The sequence below is a fragment of the Balaenoptera acutorostrata genome, chromosome 12 (assembly GCF_949987535.1).
Source record: "Balaenoptera acutorostrata chromosome 12, mBalAcu1.1, whole genome shotgun sequence".
In the NCBI taxonomy this organism is placed as follows: Eukaryota; Metazoa; Chordata; class Mammalia; order Artiodactyla; family Balaenopteridae; genus Balaenoptera; species Balaenoptera acutorostrata.
The window spans coordinates 75,005,491-75,023,274 of NC_080075.1; the positions used below are offsets into that span (position 1 = coordinate 75,005,491).

The 17,784-nt window shown below is 36.8% G+C and overlaps 1 protein-coding gene across 9 annotated transcripts in view; it reads right to left on the bottom strand.

Moving 5' to 3' along the window:
- The window catches only part of NCOA1 (nuclear receptor coactivator 1), a 259,972-nt gene that overhangs the window by 80,617 nt on the left and 161,571 nt on the right, over positions 1–17,784 (bottom strand). For all 9 annotated transcript variants that reach the window (XM_057558335.1, XM_057558336.1, XM_057558330.1 and 6 more), the window contains 3 exons: positions 13,782–13,879; positions 2,395–2,572; positions 253–432 (listed from right to left, as the gene is read on the bottom strand). In XM_057558335.1, the coding sequence (XP_057414318.1) occupies positions 253–432; positions 2,395–2,572; positions 13,782–13,879 (456 nt within the window). The remainder of the gene's footprint in view (positions 1–252; positions 433–2,394; positions 2,573–13,781; positions 13,880–17,784) is intronic.

Genomic DNA, 17,784 nt, shown 5'->3' on the forward strand with positions numbered 1-17,784 from the left:
GAATTTGACATTTTAGTGGGAATGTCAGCTTAAAACTGAGGATTTGGGGGCATTTTAAATGGGTAATTCTAGATGCTAGCAATTTTTTTCTTAAGTATTAAGAAATACAGAGCAAATTGAATTGCCACTATGATATATAATATAATAACCAAAAATACTATCTGAAGAAGGCAGTTTATAATCAACTTCCTCTCTGTTCCTAAAACCTTGGAAAAAGCAGTCAAACACCTTAAAATCACCCTTTGTCTTTACCTTCTCCATCCTCTTGAATTGATTTTGGCTGTGACACAGTGAAACACTGCATTACTTCATACCGCTGGCAAGCTTCCTGGTTCTCGGTGCCTGGCTCATCTGGAGGGTGAATTAGCATCCTGCAGTTAAAGGTATGGCTGTTTCGTCGTGTTGCCTCTTGAGGCCAAGGAACTCCATTTACTGTGAAAGAAAAATTGATTATATGCCTGTGAAAAAGGTGAAAAAGTACAAACTCTGAAGATACAAAAGACATACCTTTACTCATCTGCTTAATTAGCTACTCAGATTAAAAGACAGACTTCCTCAGATCCAACATTATCCTGAGGGAATAGGATACTTATCTTCCTTAGCAAAGCTAAATGTTTACCAATTAGAAAAATGTAAAATTTTCAAGAAATTGTATAGGATTTCCTCCCTCAAAGATAAGGTCTTACAAATACCTTAATTCATTAACAGCTTTTATAAACAGATAAAGACAAAATTAAAAATTAATAGCTTAGAAAGTTAATAGCTTATTGCTCTTTTGCTCAGAATTTTACAGCAGTTAATTAATGAGCTTTTCCACTTGTTTCCTGTTATACCCTGGCAATGAAAAAAATGACTGAAAATCACAGGTCTGTTGTTAGGCAAGGGTTTTAACCTAGTAGGCATGGATGCTTAAGGATGGCTTGTGTGTGTGTGCACACTTTTGGTTGGAGGAGTCAAAGTTTTTCAAATGAGCCTGTGACTCAAAAAAAATATTTAGAATAGACAGAGACCAATCTTGGTTTCTTAAATCATTTTTTCTTGCTCTTTATTTTATTTACACAGTCTGCATGCTACAATGCCTTGAATATAGTGGGTAATCATTACATAAAAATGACTGTTAAAACAGAAATGTTACCTGATTCAGTATAAGAAAAGTGAATTCAGTTATAGAGAAGATAACTGTACATTTCAAGTGAGAATCACTGTGTGGCGGGTCACCATTTCCCAGTTACAATGTTATATTCAAACCATGGTGGCAGTCAGAGGGGTTTTTCAGCTATTCTCTCCCCATTCCCAACAGTTTTCTTACCGTAGACTCGCCGTTGAACCTCCTTCCTTTTTACTATCTCATCACTCTATAACTGTTAGAGGAAATCATGGAAACAAACCTATACTGGAGTAAGGAGTCTTGGTTCGTCTTTGAACTAGCTGTGAGTTTTGGGTTAATGACTTAATTTTTGCCTTGTCTTTAAAATAAAGCAATCCACTGTATTATCTCTAAAGTCACTTACACTCTAGAATTCTGTAACACATTAAGACCCCTTGGTAACTCAAGTATCAAACTAGCGATTTTAAGAGGAACAATTGTTTCAGGCTTCCAGTTACTATAAACACATACTACTCTTTTCCAAGAAGAAATAGGCTTCCACTTCATTGAGTGAACAACATAGAAAATTAAGAGCTATGGATAACATTTTATTTGCATGTTTCGTTTAGTTACATAGGATTTCTAGCCAAGACTCTCCCCCAACTTTTGGAGCACATACAGGCTAAAGACTAGGCACATGGTTCAGTGAACAGAACACAAGCTGGAAATCAGGCCCCATCCATACTCTCAGCTAGGCTCCTTTAGCAGTGAACAACCCATCCAACCATACTTAGAACTACTGAGTTGAAACCACTCACATCCAAAAATGTTAATTTTAATAAGTATGTAATATGAAGGGTATTCCTTCCTCCCTCCTTACCCTCTTTCCTCTTTCCCTCCCTTCCTCCCTCCTTCCTTCCCTTTTTTCTTTTCTTTGAGCAAGGTGGTAGGATACATTATATACATTTGTCTCTTCCTTGTACATAATTGAAATTGAAAACAAAGGGAATTCCAAGCAGAAGCTTCTTGTGGCAAGGCAACTAACTGCTCTGCCTCCTAACACTGTCACATAATTGTGGCATAATCTAGAGGAAGAGGATGAAAGGAATGCTCTCTATCAGCTATTTGATGATACTCCTCCTCCATATTTAATCTCAGGCTGAAATTAAATTTTAAAATATTTTTAGTATGTTATTATATATATTAGGATAATACTATATATTATAAATATAATAATATATTATATATATTATGTGAAGGGAAGCTATAGAGAGTTCATATTCTTTTAAAAAACACATTCCTTTTACCTAGCGATTTTGGTAGCAGATTCTTCACAAATTCCGCATGATCACCCACATGCAGTATGCTGTAGACACTGGTATTCATTAATTCCTCCTGATTGTAACCCAAGTAGCTGGTCACATTTTCTGACACAAATACAATTCTCCCTTCACAGTTCACAACAAAGAAAAATCCATCCAAAGCCTGCAAAGCCAAAAAAACGATTAAGAGGTTATGGTTAAAAGAGAGAAGAAAAATACACATATACATTTCTCTACTGAAAAAGAGATTGGAAATATATGCCAACTTAAAAAAAGGGGGACTGAATAGAAGATTTAACATTGCATGTTCTCTGTGGAGGGAACAGGATTTTTAAACAGACTGTACACTCATGTTTCAAGTAGGCATCAATGAATATGTCAAACGTCTTCCTTGGAAAGAAATTTTATGGCAGCAAATGTGAAGTAAATGACTGACCCATTCAGTCAGTCATAAACATCTGTAAACTGTAGGTTAAGACCTGGTGTCTACCCTCAAGGAACTTGCAGTGGGGAGAGAGACATAAGCATAATAAAATACCAGTGAGAAATGCAGTATCAGAGCCATACACAGACTACTCTGTGAGCACAAAGAAGGATACTTATTTGGGGTAGAGGTGGGGGGCAAAGAAAGGCTCCTTACAGACCCTGATCTGAGTTATAAAAGGCATAGTGGAAGAGGGGAGGAGGAATGAGGCAAGAACATTCTAGGCAGAGGAGAGAACATGGCACATAATGGAACAAAAAAGCCATTTGGAGCTGCAGGAGCACAAGGCACAGGCAGGCAGTGAGTCTGGAGAGGTGGACAGGAGCCAAATCACAGAGGGCCTTCTATGCACTGTGATGGAGCCAGAGACCTCCAAAAGAAGATGTACATGCCCCAAGGGGACATAATATCCACAGGGGTGCAGGGAAAAGAAGCCGCAATCTCTATTTATAGCATAATCTAAAACATAAGGAAGAAATTAAGCTTAATTAACATATTGACACCCTGGTGCCTCACTCAGTCTAGTCACATATCACAAACCACGGAATCTGAGAGAAGATCCAGAATGCAGAGGTTGACAGCGGTACCTTATTTATTATCTTTCTGTTTATCGCAACATATTACAGTTTACTTGCTATAGAATGTATACAAGCAATAAAAACAAGACCTTTAAAAAGTAGAACATTTATAGAATTTTGTAACAAGACGTAACCACCCTTTTTATCATACAGGGGTTTGCTGGTTACTGGTGGCAAAAGACTTAAGCCATCCAGCAATGTTGATGGGCTACTCATTTTTGTTTTTGCAAAAGGTTAAGTGTCCCAAGTTTGCTGACCTTTTCTATGATGCTGGGTGCTAATGATAATATCCTACTAAGCAGGTATTTTCCAAATAATAAACACACCTAATTTTGTTCCTTCAGGGTAAAGATGAAATTTTAACGATGAATAAAAAATAAACTGCTTTCAAAAAGACACTTATGCTATAGAGACAGCACATGAAAATGGATGTTTTGAAATGTTACCACAGTCATAATTTTGTTGCTGAAAATGATGTACACCACTTATAAAAATTATCTTCTCAGTGTAAAACATTTAGAAACAAAACCTTTTCCCTGTGCAAAATTCTTCCAATAAGAGTTTCAATGGGCTTTAAAAACCTGTGTTTTAAAAAAGGAAAATTCAACTCCTTTTGATTAATTTGGAGAATCACTATTTGAGATCAAAAAAGATGGAATTCAGGGAATTCCCTGGAGGTCCAGTGGTTAGGACTCGGTGCTTTCATTGCCGGGGCAGGGGTTCAATCCCTGGTCAGGGAACTAAGATCCTGTAAGCTGCACAGCGTGGCCAAAAAAAAAAAAATGTTGAAATTTGAAGAAAAACCTTTGCATAATTGGTAGATAGGATTTCAAAATGAGTATCATGACTTAGTAAACTCATCCAATGATATATTTTTCCATTTGTATCTACCTCATTTTTGTGAGGTGTTTTTTACAGCTGATAATTTAAGCCAAATATTAAAATAAACTGAACTTGAAACTACATCTTCAAATCACTGCATCCCAAAGCATTCAACCAAGATTTTAAAAAATAATGAAGTACAGCATTGTTCTCATTAAAAATACTGCTAATATTTTCTTTAACAAGAACAAAAAGAAATAAAACTATTTTTATTCCACCTGACTGTTGTGACTATTTTTCATTTAGTTCATAATGCAAAGAGGAGAGGGATGTGATTAATAATCTAAAAACCTCAACACTAGATAAACCCTTTGGTAAACTATTTTGGATTTAGATGAGCACAGGAAAGCACCCTCATATCTAATTGTTTTCTTAAAGTCAGATTAGCTATAAATTTCATAACAGGTGATCTATATATATATGTATATATATTTGTCTGGCAGTTTATATTAAAATAGGGATAACTGAAATACAGACATATTTTTTAAAAAGAAGATCTAAAAATTCTTTAAAATGTTCTTAGCTATTAATTGAATCAGTGTAAATACAATTTAACTTTCTTTTTTCTTTTTGGTCTCTTAAAAGAGTTTAATAAAGAACAGTTTGGGTATAACAAAGTATCATAGTTCAGAGCAAGAAACAGGATTGATATCAAAACACAGGCAAGTAAAAAAACTTGGCCATTTCATGGTGAACCACTTCCAAGGGCCACACCATCCAGCTTCTAAAGCACTACCTTCTTCTATTTTCCATCTAGTTTTCAGGGTGTCCTTTTTAGCTCCTTGCTCTCTGCCTCCCTAGCGACACTATCTTCAAAGCCACAGTTTCCCTTGCTTTTTTTTTTTTTTATAAATTTATTGATATTATTTTATTTATTTTTGGCTGCCTTGGGTCTTCATTGCTGCACACGGGCTTTCTCTAGTTGCAGCGAGCGGGGGCTACTCTTCGTTGTAGTGCGCGTACGTCTCATTGCGGTGGCTTCTCTTGTTGCGGAACACGGGCTCTAGGCATGTGGGCTTCAGTAGTTGTGGCTCGCGGGCTCTAGAGCGCAGGCTCAGTAGTTGTGGTGCACAGGCTTAGTTGCTCCACGGCACGTGGGATCTTCCCGGACCAGGGCTCGAACCCGTGTCCCCTGCATTGGCAGGTGGATTCTTAACCACTGTGCCACCAGGGAAGCCCTCCCTTGCTTTTTTCACTCTCCATGTCTGTCTCTATGTCTGGAAGTTATCCACTGTCTGCCGAGGGGCTGGGAGAGATTGAGACCCACTCCTGGGATCATCTCTGCCCAATCTGAAGACTGTCCAGCAGTGGGCACAGGTCTGGTGCTGCAGACCTCGAGCACCAGCAAGGCCCAGGGATTCACCTGGACTACTCGGTGCAATTATTTTTAAGGCATTTGTGAAATCCAAAGGATTTAAACTTCCTTTGCAGTAGGCCTGGAGTCGCTGCAGTCTCCTGTTTCCACAGACTTTCTGGGACTTCTCCAAGTTCTCCCATTGACTGCACCTGACCTCACTGCCAAGCTGGGAAGTTATTCTAGTAGCTGGCTTCTGGAATATGCAGCTGGTCAGCCTTACAGGGAGTACAGAACTTTCACCAGGTCTCTGTTTGGCCTTGGTTACATGGACTCATCGTTTCCTCTGAGAAGTCTGGGCATCATATTTCTTTTGAGCTTCTCCAGAAAAGGTTGGCTTGGAAAGCAGGATAACAGAGGCTGCCCCACAGTTGCAGAGAGGTCCTGCTGAACTTCTCCTGAGATACAGACAGCCTGTCCTGTGCTAGAAATGCATATGTTTTGTTTTTTTTAATTATAAATGAAATATAACTTAAAACTTTTTTTATGTATGAAAATTAAGTAGATAGTATAAGATCTGCCAAAATCCCACCCCCAAGAGATTGGTAACATTTCAAGGAATCCTTTGAGACTATTCCTATGAATATACAAACATCTTTAATTTCTAAAAGTGTGTCTGATTAATGTAACCTGCTAATACTTGTTCTTATCCTACAAGTTTCCCTCATATGTTGTGCATATAATTAACTTCCAAGTGTGCTCCTAGGAAGGAATCTTCCTGTTTCTCCAAGTCCTGACAGCTGGGCTGACACTGAGCTACACACAGGAGATGATAACAAACGCCACTCCATTCCGTACAGCATCATCAGTTGGAGGGGTTTTTCTCTCTACCCAGGATATCAGTCTTTGAAGAGGACCACGTTGGGTGTCAATGCAGGGTTCACACTGGCCAGGGCTTCTCACAGGGCCCTCGCTGTAAATGACTACACAAGCTTCACTAAGTAACACCTAAGTGTCAGTCACCGGACAAAGTTCTGGGAATAAAACACATATTCTCAACAATTTTATAGTCTCTGAAGGGAAAAAAACAAGTACGTGTAGTCACATTGTAGTACAATGGAGGAATTCATAAAGGTTAGGCATAGAGTGAAGCACCCAAATGGGCAAAGGGATGACTGTTGTGGGTAAGGTTTCCTGGGAGGAGGCCACATGACACCTGAGCTGAGGCTTGAAGGACACAGTGGTAACTCGGGTGGGCGAGGGGTGGAAAGAACATTCAAAACAGAGGAAACAGCTCAGAGGTTTAAAAAAAGAAAGAAGAAATCACCTTGTACGTACTTGTCATATTTGTGTTATATTTAACAATAAAAAGTTTTTTTGAAAAAGCTTCAAGGAAAAGCCAAAAAAAAAAAAAGAAAGAAAAAAAGGCCACGGGGATCATCTCGAAGGCAATGTTTTTAAGCAGGAGACTGACACAATCTGCTTTAACAAAGATCCTTCTGGCAGGGGGTGTGGCATGTGCACTGGAAGCAAGCAGACAAACTGCAATGCTATTGTGATACTCCAGTTCAAATGCGAGCCCGAATCAAGGCAACGGCAGTGGAAGTGATGGAAGAGAACTCTACAGAGGCAGAACAAACAGCATTTGGTGATCTCTAGGAGCTGTGGGAACAAGCACTTGGGGTGATCCTTCATTAATGACTTTAGGGTTCTGGTAGATAAGTGCCTTTCCCTAACAAAGGGGATTCAAGCGGGAAAAAAAATCTAGTTTTTAATTTTTTGACGTTCCTTCTTTTTTCAAACAGGAGATAAAGGGATCAATTATAAATTTAGTTTTAGAAATGTTATATTTGAAATGACTGAGGAACTTTCTGGTAGAGATGTTCAAAAGGCAACAGGATATGATGAAAGGGAAGCTGTGAAAAGAGATATGGGCTAAAGACAGACATTTTTGACTTACAGGTACATACAGTATCATTTAGTTTTTGTTTAACTACAATCATCTTTTCCCCTTCCACAGAATATCCAATTTCCTTTGAGGAGTTACTTCTTCCCCATTTAATAAAGTCTCGTGGGATTCTTAATCAGGCCATTGGGAAACTTCCTCCCTAAATGTGAGCCTTGAGAATTACAAAAAGAACGAACATGGCTGGAACACATTCATTCTGGCAGCCGGGCACTGTCCAGATGGGTCTTTTGAAGAGACCATTCATACAGTTTCTGCTTTCTAGCCTCCATAAGATGCCTTGGTTTCACCTTATTTCTAAGCACAGTTCTGTGGTATCCAAACAGCATCCCAATAAATTCACATTTGCTTAACTTAGTCAGAATTGGTGTCTGTTGCTTCAAATCAGAAAACCCTAATTGGTATTTTACACACACACACACACACACACACACACACACACGAACACATCATATAGACAGAGACATAGATGTTGATAAAACTGTCCAGGAAATGTGCACAGAATAAAAAACAAAAGGAAAAGAGCCAAGGCCAGAACCTTGGGGGATGCTAACATTTAAGAGGCAGGTAAAGAAAGAGAAATCTGAGGAAAAGGCTAAGGAGCAGCCAGAGAGGCAAAGAGATAGTTTTATAAAAGAGGCTCATGAGGAGTTTTAAGGAAGAGGGAAGTGGGTGGTCAACAGTGTCAAGAGCCACAAAGCAACGTAAGGAATGGTACAATGTGAGGTAAGGAGGCCTGAACGCACATGCAAGGTATAGGGAGACTTCTGTGGCTAAAGCAGAATTTTCTTGTGGAGCAATAGGAAATAAGCAGTGTTAGAGTCAGATAATGCAGAGCTCTGAATAGGAGGTAGAGAAACTTAGACAGCAAAGAACACTGGAGAATGAGGAGCTTTAAAAAAAAAAAAGTCTATAAATTCTAACACCACTCTCTCTTTTGTTTTTGTTTTTGTTTTTGTTTTGGCCACACTGCACGGCATGTGGGATTCTTAGTTCCCTGACCAGGGATCGAACCTGCGCCCCATGCACTGGAAGCGCAGCATCTCAACCACTGGACCGCCAAGGAAGTCCCACCACTCTCTCTTTAAGTGTGAGGAAATTACCTCCAATACCTTTATTCTTAACTCGTGCTACCTTTTTATGAAAAAGGAGGGGGAAATATATTGAAAATTGTATGGTGAGAATTTCTAACAATATGGTGGATATTTGGTCACCTTCTAGGTGTGCAGATCTTCCACCTGAGCAGGCCCCTCTAGACTGATGTCAAATAGAACTTTCTGCAATGATGGAAATGTTCTCTTTCTGTGTTGTCCAATACAGTAGCTACTAACCACGTGTGGGTATGGAGCATTTTAAATGTGGCTGGTGAGAATTTTTCTCACCAGACATTCAGCAAAAATGTCTGAATTTTTCATTGTATTTAACTTTGAATAGCCATGTGTAACTATCTTACTGAACAGTGCAGCTCTAGACTGCAGCCTGGATAAGTCAATAAACAATCTCGTGGTGGCTTTCCTACCACTTCTTCTCTTAGCCGCCCTGGATTAGATTTCATAAAGTTTAAGGCAATGAGGCAGGATTGGGAGATACAGAAGAAGGGTTAGAAAAGGTTGTCAATGAAGGCAACTTTGAAGTCTATAAAAGTAATTGTATTTTATAGTCTCAGTTTCACATCTGTATAGCTCATAAATAAAAATATTATTAGCTCCTTGAAGTCAAGAACGTAAATACATTTCTATTCTGAGTTGGAACTTCTAATTTGATGTGTGTTTTCTTATATGAAAATGCCTAATGACATGTAATTCATGTGTAATGTTGTGTTACAGTTTTCCTTTGATTCATAGTGGTTTTCAGGGTAATAATTTCATCATCTAAAAAAAATGCTTTCTTCTTATAGCAGTTTTGAATGGATGTTTTCCTGTCGTTTTCTGTTCATTTTAAAGTGTTACAGATTTTTCTTACACAGAAATAACAAATGTCTATGTAAATTAAAGCAGTAGTAGTATTCTCTGGCTCCAGGTGTGCTGTTTTCAGTTTGTGGATCATCTATTTGCTCTCCTTATTGATCTCTGTGGTTTCTGAAGAACCTGTGGTAAAACTGGGATTTAAATGACTACCACTTCTCTACAGGAACTCCACAAATCTCAAGGACCTCTATACCTTATACTTTTTCAGTATCTCAAATGGCATTATATGCAGAAAATACATTTCATAAATATTTAATGAATTGAAAGGAGATATAAAGTTCTTAGGCCAGTTTTACACTTAGGGACACTGAGAAGGCAAACAGAACCGCCACAGAAAAACTAGAAGATATGAAGATACTAGTCTACTGCTATCCTGCAGAGTAGAGGAGATAAGCAATAAGTGCTAGGATGGGTCAGGTCTCATCCTAGGATGGGAAGGGCCCAAGTGTAACCAAGTAGCAGGATGGGGACAGGAACCAAGGCCGGGGAAGAGATGGGATAGCGGGAAATGAGCCTAAAGTACTTTTCTTTCTTTAACTTATTTTCCTCTAATGGCTTATATTAAAAAATTTAAAATATAGCAAAGTTGAAATAATTTTGTAGTGAACATCTGTATATCCACCACACAGATTCTACCATTAACATTTTTACTATACTTATTTTAACACTATTTCCAAAAGGCAGTCATGTGTCATGCAATCAATTTAAGGGGTTGTGAAAAGAATAAAAACATCAGAGTCCATCACATGTGGTGGCTTTCCCCTCTCCCAGTTATATGTTATACACTCACCCAGAGAGTAGTTTCTATCCAGCTTCAATGGCCAATGTTTTTTATATTTTACAGCACTATAAAATATGTGCTCATTCCCCTAATAAAAATCATTAAAACCAACAGCTTAAAGTAACAAAGCGCTTGTATAACTTGGAGGGGAAAAAGGAATTTAGGTTTTGAGGGGGAACTTGCTAACAGGAGAGTCAAAAATATTTAGCAGCCTGTTAAAAGTACAGGAATAGAGTTCGGAAAGAGGTTAAAGCAAGAAGTACATATTTGAGAGTCATCTCTAAAGAGATAAAAGATGAAGCAAATGATATTACTTGGGCTAAAAAACCAAGCACTAAATTTTGAGAATGTTCTCACGTTAGCGGTGTTGGTAGAGGGAATTATGGTTCATACAAAAACAGAAGAATAGTTAGGGTAGTAGGAAAAAAATGTATAAAGGAGTTAGAAAATCAAGAGACCTATACAAGTTTGAGTGTTAGGAAGACTTCACCAGAAAGAAGGGCCTTGAGGTAGGACAGGAAAGGAGAATTTATTTTATTTATATAGATATTTATTTTTAAATATATGTATGATTTAAATACACATATTTATATTTAAGTATATGCATGTATATAATAAACATACATATACAAAAAAATAAAATTAGGCCTAGAGATGGAAAAGCCTAATTTGTGGGGAATGAGTGTGTATATATACACACATGTATGTGTTTTTAAACATTCATGTATGAAGAAGGAGTACTTAAGGTGATGAGCCTGCTTGGAAACAAAACATCTGTTTCGAGAACAGAGGGAGGAAAGATTAGATAGGAAAAAAACGGGTGAAAATTACACAGTAATTACAAAGTAATTCAAGATTAAAAGTTCTTCATTTAAAAAAATTTGACAGAGTTGTTAAAATAGTAAGTTCTCTTACAATGTCTACATAAATAGTTAAAAAATTTTGGTCAGGAAAACACCTACTGTAATAAACTGAGGCATCCCTTACTCAAAAGTGAAATTCTACAGTAGAAATTAGCACTAGCTAAATAATTCTAAAAGTTTTATTTTCCCAACTAGTCCTAACTATAATAAAGAAGTAGCAAAGCCAGACAGTTGTCTTCAGTTTTCCATCTGACCATTAGAATGCCTTTATCAAAATTTCTTTTTCTTTTTTAACATCTTTATTAGAGTATAATTGCTTTACAACGGTGTGCTAGTTTCTGCTTTATAACAAAGTGAATCAGCTATACATATACATATATCCCCGTATCTCCTCCCTCTTGCGTCTCCCTCCCATCCTCCCTATCCCACCCCTCTAGGTGGTCACAAAGCACCAAGCTGATCTCTCTGTGCTATGCGGCTGCTTCCCACTAGCTATCTATTTTACATTTGGTACTGTACATATGTCCATGCCACTCTCACTTCATCCCAGCTTATCCTTCCCCCTCCTCATTTCCTCAAGTCCATTCTCCATGTCTGAGTCTTTATTCCTGTCCTGCCCCTAGGTTCTTCAGAACCATTTATTTTTCTTTTTAGATTCCATATATATGTGTTAGCATACGGTATTTGTTTTTCTCTTTCTGACTTACTTCACTCTGTATGACAGACTCTAGGTCCATTCACCTCACTACAAATAACTCAATTTCATTCCTTTTTATGGCTGAGTAATATTGCATTGTATATATGTACCACATCTTCTTTATCCATTTGTCTGTCTCTGGGCATTTAGGTTGCTTCCATGTCCTGCCTATTGTAAATAGTGCTGCAGTGAACATTGGGGTGCATGTGTCTTTATGAATTATGGTTTTCTTTGGGTATATACCCAGTAGTGGGACTGGTGGGTCATGTGGTAATTCTATTTTTAGTTTTTTAAGGAACCTCCATACTGTTCTCCATAGTGGCTGTATCAATTTACATTCCCACCACCAGTGCAAGAGGGTTCCCTTTCCTCCACACCCTCCCCAGCATTTGTTGTTTGTAGATTTTCTGATGATGCCCATTCTAACTGGTGTGAGGTGATACCTCATTGTAGTTTTGATTTGCATTTCTCTAATATTAGTGATGTTGAGCATCCCTTCGTGTGTTTGTTGGCAATCTGTATATCTTCTTTGAAGAAATGTCTATTTAGGTCTTCTGCCCATTTTTGGATGGGGTTGTTTGTTTTCTTGATACTGAACTGCATGAGCTGCTTGTAAATTTTGGAAATTAATCCTTTGTCAGTTGCTTCATTTGCAAATATTTTCTCCCATTCTGAGGGCTGTCTTTTCATCTTGTTTATGTTTTCCTTTGCTGTGCAAAAGCTTTTAAGTTTCATTAGGTCCCATTTGTTTATTTTTGTTTTTATTTCCCTTTCTCTAGGAGGTGGGTCAAAAAAGATCTTGCTGCAATTTATGTCAAAGAGTGTTCTGCCTATGTTTTCCTCTAAGAGTTTGATGGTGTCTGGCCTTACATTTAGGTCTTTAATCCATTTTGAGTTTATTTTTGTGTATGGTGTTAGGGAGTGTTCTAATTTCAGTCTTTTACATGGAGCTGTCCAGTTTTCCCAGCACCACTTATGGAAGAGGCTGTCTTTTCTCCATTGTATATTCTTGCCTCATTTATCAAAGATAAGGTGACCATATGTGCATGGGTTTATCTCTGGGCTTTCTATCCTGTTCCATTGATCTATATTTCTGTTTTTGTGCCAGTACCATACTGTCTTGATTACTGTAGCTTTGTAGTATAGTCTGAAGTCCGGGAGCCTGATTCCTCCAGCTCCGTTTTTCTTTCTCAAGATGGCTTTGGCTATTCGGGGTCTTTTGTATTTCCATACAAATTGTGAAATTTTTTGTTCTAGTTCTGTGAAAAATGCCATTGGTAGTTTGATAGGGATTGCATTGAATCTGTAGATTGCTTTGGGTAGTAGAGACATTTTCACAATGTTGATTCTTCCAATCCAAGAACATGGTATATCTCTCCATCTGTTTGTATCATCTAAAATTTCTTTCATCAGTGTCTTATAGTTTTCTGCATACAGGTCTTTTGTCTCCTTAGGTAGGTTTATTCCTAGGTATTTTATTCTTTTTGTTGCAATGGTAAATGGGAGTGTTTCCTTAATTTCTCTTTCAGATTTTTCATCATTAGTGTATAGGAATGCAAGAGATTTCTGTGCATTAATTTTGTATCCTGCTACTTTACCAAATTTATCGATTAGCTCTAGTAGTTTTCTGGTAGCATCTTTATGAAAATCTCTCATGTTCATTATTCACATTTAATTTTGAAATAGTAACAACGGTCAAAATAGTTTCTAAAATAAAATAATTATTAAAAGTTCCTTAAAACTTTACTCTGTTTTACAATTTATTAATTGGATGTTAAAACATAAAAGAAGATAAAGAAAAAAAACAAATTGGGTAGAAAAAAGATTCTGATCACTTTCTGAGTCAATGAGAACAGCTACCTCCAAAAGAAGAGGTCCCAAGGATTCCTTTTCTATCACTCCTTGACTACTCGACGAGATGTCTGACTTCTGTACTTCATCATCAGTTGTTGATTTCTCTGTAACAAAGCAGCAAACAAGTCACATCCAAAAAGAGCTCATTTCCATAATGGCAAGTTTATTAAGACATGAATTCACCTAATTTCAGATTCAAATAATAATTCATTATCTAGGCACTTTCACATTAAATCTTAATTATACTCATTTTATGGATAATGAAATTGAGGTTCACAAAGGTTAAATAATGTGTCTCAAATCATATAACTAATAAATGGCAGCAGGAGGATTTGAATTCTGACCAAGTCCAGTGTTCCAACTAATGGAAAAAATGGTGTAAAAATATACAGCCTTTTAAAAAAAAGTCTACATCAAAAATTTTTAAGAAATAAGTAAATTGTAAAAGAATAATTATTTCCTCCATCTTTCTCCTTCTCTGATTTGATCAACTGCCATTGAAGAGAGAGTGAAGGTACGATTCTGTGAGCCTGCATGAAATAGCTAACTTTTCACCTTCATGTCATGATGATCTGATTGATAAAACTGCAACTGCTAAATGATTTAGAATTCTTTTGTGTGGTGATGTTGAAAAATCCATCCATCATCTTAAAGCAGCAGCATACTTATATAAAAGTTTCCAATCCGTCAGACTAATTAGCTCACCAAAAAGCAAATACAGTATTATTGAATAAAGAGATTCATTTTTTTCACTTTAAAATATGAAATATTTCAAATATTACAAAAAACACAGAAAGTGGCATAGCATACAGTCCCACAGCCACCATTCATTTTTCACAGATGTTAACATTATTTGCTTCCAGTCTTTCCTTTTTAAATAAATAAAATGCTACAAATAGAGCTACAGCTCTACCACTATTCCTCCTCTGTCCGTTTTCAGAAGTAACCAGTGTTCTGAGGTCAGCATAAACATTTCTAAGAATGTTTTTATACTTCAACTACATATGCATGATTTTTACAAATATATTATTGTTTCTTGTTTTAATGTTTACATAAAAATATATAGACTTTTTCAACTTTTTCCACTCAATATTATGTTCGAGATTTAACTATACTGATACATATAAATTTCATACACTCATTTGAACTGCTATATAGTATATGAATAACCCACAGTTGATTTCCTAGTCCCCTACTGTTAGACCTTTTGACTTCTTACAATGCTGTAATAAACTATTTTCAGTATTTCCTCTTTTGCACATTTGTGACAGTTTCTTAGGGTAAATATTAGAAGTGAAATTGCTGGATCACAGGGTCTGTGTATTTTCAACATTACTAAGTTTGACAAATTACTCTCCAAAGAGGTTGTACCACCAGTAACATACAAGGGTTATTGTTTTTCTGTATGCTGACACTTGATATCAGCACAGCTTTTAATTTTTGCGAACCTAATGGGTGTAAAATGTTATCTCATATAGTATTTATAATAACAGCTTTACTGAGCTACAATTCACACAGCATACCATTCATGGATTTAAAACATACAATTCAGTGGTTTTTAGTGTATTCACAGAGTTGTGCAGCCACCATCACAATAAATTTTAGAACACTTTCATCAACCCAAAAAGAAACCCCATACCCTTTAGCAGTCATTCCTCATTTTCCCAACACTCCCAAGCCCAAGGCAACCACCAATCTACTTTCTGTCTCTATAGATTTGCCTATTTTTGACATTTTATATAAATGGAATCATATAATATGTGGTCCTTTGTGACTGGCTTCTTTTGCTTAGTGTAATGTTTTCAAGATTCATCTATGTTGAAGCATTTATCGGTACTTCACTCTTTTTTATTGCTAAATAATATTCCAGTGTATAGGTATACCTCATTTTATTTACCCATTGATCAGTTGATAGATATACTGTTTGCTTCCACTTATTGGCTATTTATGAATAATGCTGTTATGAACATTTGTGTACAACTTTTCATTTCTCTTGGGTATATGCCTGCAAGTGGACTTGCTGGGCCACATGATAACTTTATCTTTAATATTTTGAGAAACTACTGGGCTGTTTTCCAAAGTGGATGCACAATTTTACACTCTCACCAGCACTGTAAGAGGGTTACAATTTCTCCCATCCTTACCAACACCTGTTACTATCTGTCTTTTTGATTGTAGCCACCCTAGCAAGTGTAAAGTGGTCTCTCATTGTGGTTTTGATTTGTATTTTTCTGATGGCTAATAATATTGAGTATGTTTTTCATGTGCTTATTGGTCATTTGTGTATTTTCTTTAGAGAAATGTCTATCCAGAGCCTTTGCCCATTAATTAATTGGGTTATTTATTTTTAAATTATTATGGTATAGGAGTTTCTCATTTAGTTCTAAGATGTACTTCCTTCATCATTTCATGTGTTTCTAACATTAAGACAGGTTTTGTTTCTTAAACAGTTCCAAAAAAACATAAACCATCAAGTCCAAGTACATTAAGTAACTATGCATGAAAAGCACAGCAAACAAAATTTTAGGCAAAACCCAAGGCAGGAGTGGCTATATGACTGGCCTAAGGCATGTGAACAGATGAGCCACGCAAGGACAGAGTCTTGTCCTTAAAGGGACAGAAGCATGCCTTCCTGTTTTCTTCTTTCCCCTTCCTGTCATCAGGAACACGTACAGGTGAGCCACGTTTGACCACATGGGTAAGGGCAATACCCTAGGAATGGCACAGCAAAACAGATGGAAGGAATCTGAACCTCTGACACACACCTAGACTACCTTGTTAAAGCCACTGTACTTTGGGTCTCTTGCTACAGTAGCCTTGCCTGTATCCTAACTAATACATTCCATATTTCTCAATAACATGCTTATTTGCTATATCCTGACTCTGCCCATGTTAGACATCATCTATTAATGTGCCATCACAAAAGGTAAGAATTTAACTTACTTACATCAACCATCTAGACACACATACATATCCCCTCTTCCCATCCTCCCAGTAGAGTTACAATAATTTTTAGAGCAGTCAGTATTTAGTATATATGTTACTATGGCCATATAAATACAGTTCACGAATGAGTCAAGGTATGTGCTATAATTTACAATTCTCATATTTCATGTTTTAGTTTTTCTGTGAAGTTTGATTCATCTCTAAACTCTCCTCCAGACTAAAAAATTCCTCTCAATTTGGTCAGTCATCATATACTCTATGTGTTCCATTTTTTTCCCCATGGAAATATTCCTCCTAGAGTCCTCTATCCACCTGCTCCCATTGGGACTGGCTACTTCTTTAGTCTGCTGCTCAACTGTAACCCTGGGTCTCCTTCTACCTTTCTTTTGTTAAGATTTCATGGTTTCCCTGGGCTAAGATCCTATGTTTTTCTTTCTTGGTTTACTACCTTGGTCTTGATAGATATTTCTGAAAAAAAGTACACAGGAGATAACATTCTTGAGGCTTCAGGTGTCTGAAAATGTCTTTATTTTGCACTCATACTTCATTTGGATGAACACAGAAATCTAGGTCCAGGATACTCATTTTCAGTGTTCCTATTTAGAAATCCAGACCCTCCTGAAAGTAATCTAGTATGTGTCTGTTTTTTCCTCTCTCTTGTTTTTTTCTTTCTGGTGCCTAGAAATTGTGCATTGGTGTGAGGTTTTTTTCTTTCTTTTTTATTCATTGTGCTGTGCACTACATGGGTGCTTTCCATCTGGAAACCCATATCTCCTAATTCTGAGAATTTTTTGGTTTTTGTTTTTCTGCATTATTTCTTATAATTTCTTCCTTTCTATTTGGTCTGGTTTTTTTTTTTTTTTTTTCTGGGACTAATGATGTGTTATACCTCCTGAACTAATCCTATACATTTCTATCTTTCTCTTGTTTTCCTTTACTTGTCTTTTTATTTTACTTTCTATAGGATTTCTTCAAATTATCTTTCAACGCTTTATCTTTTTATTCAACAAATATTCATTGAAAGTCTACTATGTACCCAGGAACTGCTACAGGTATTAAGGAT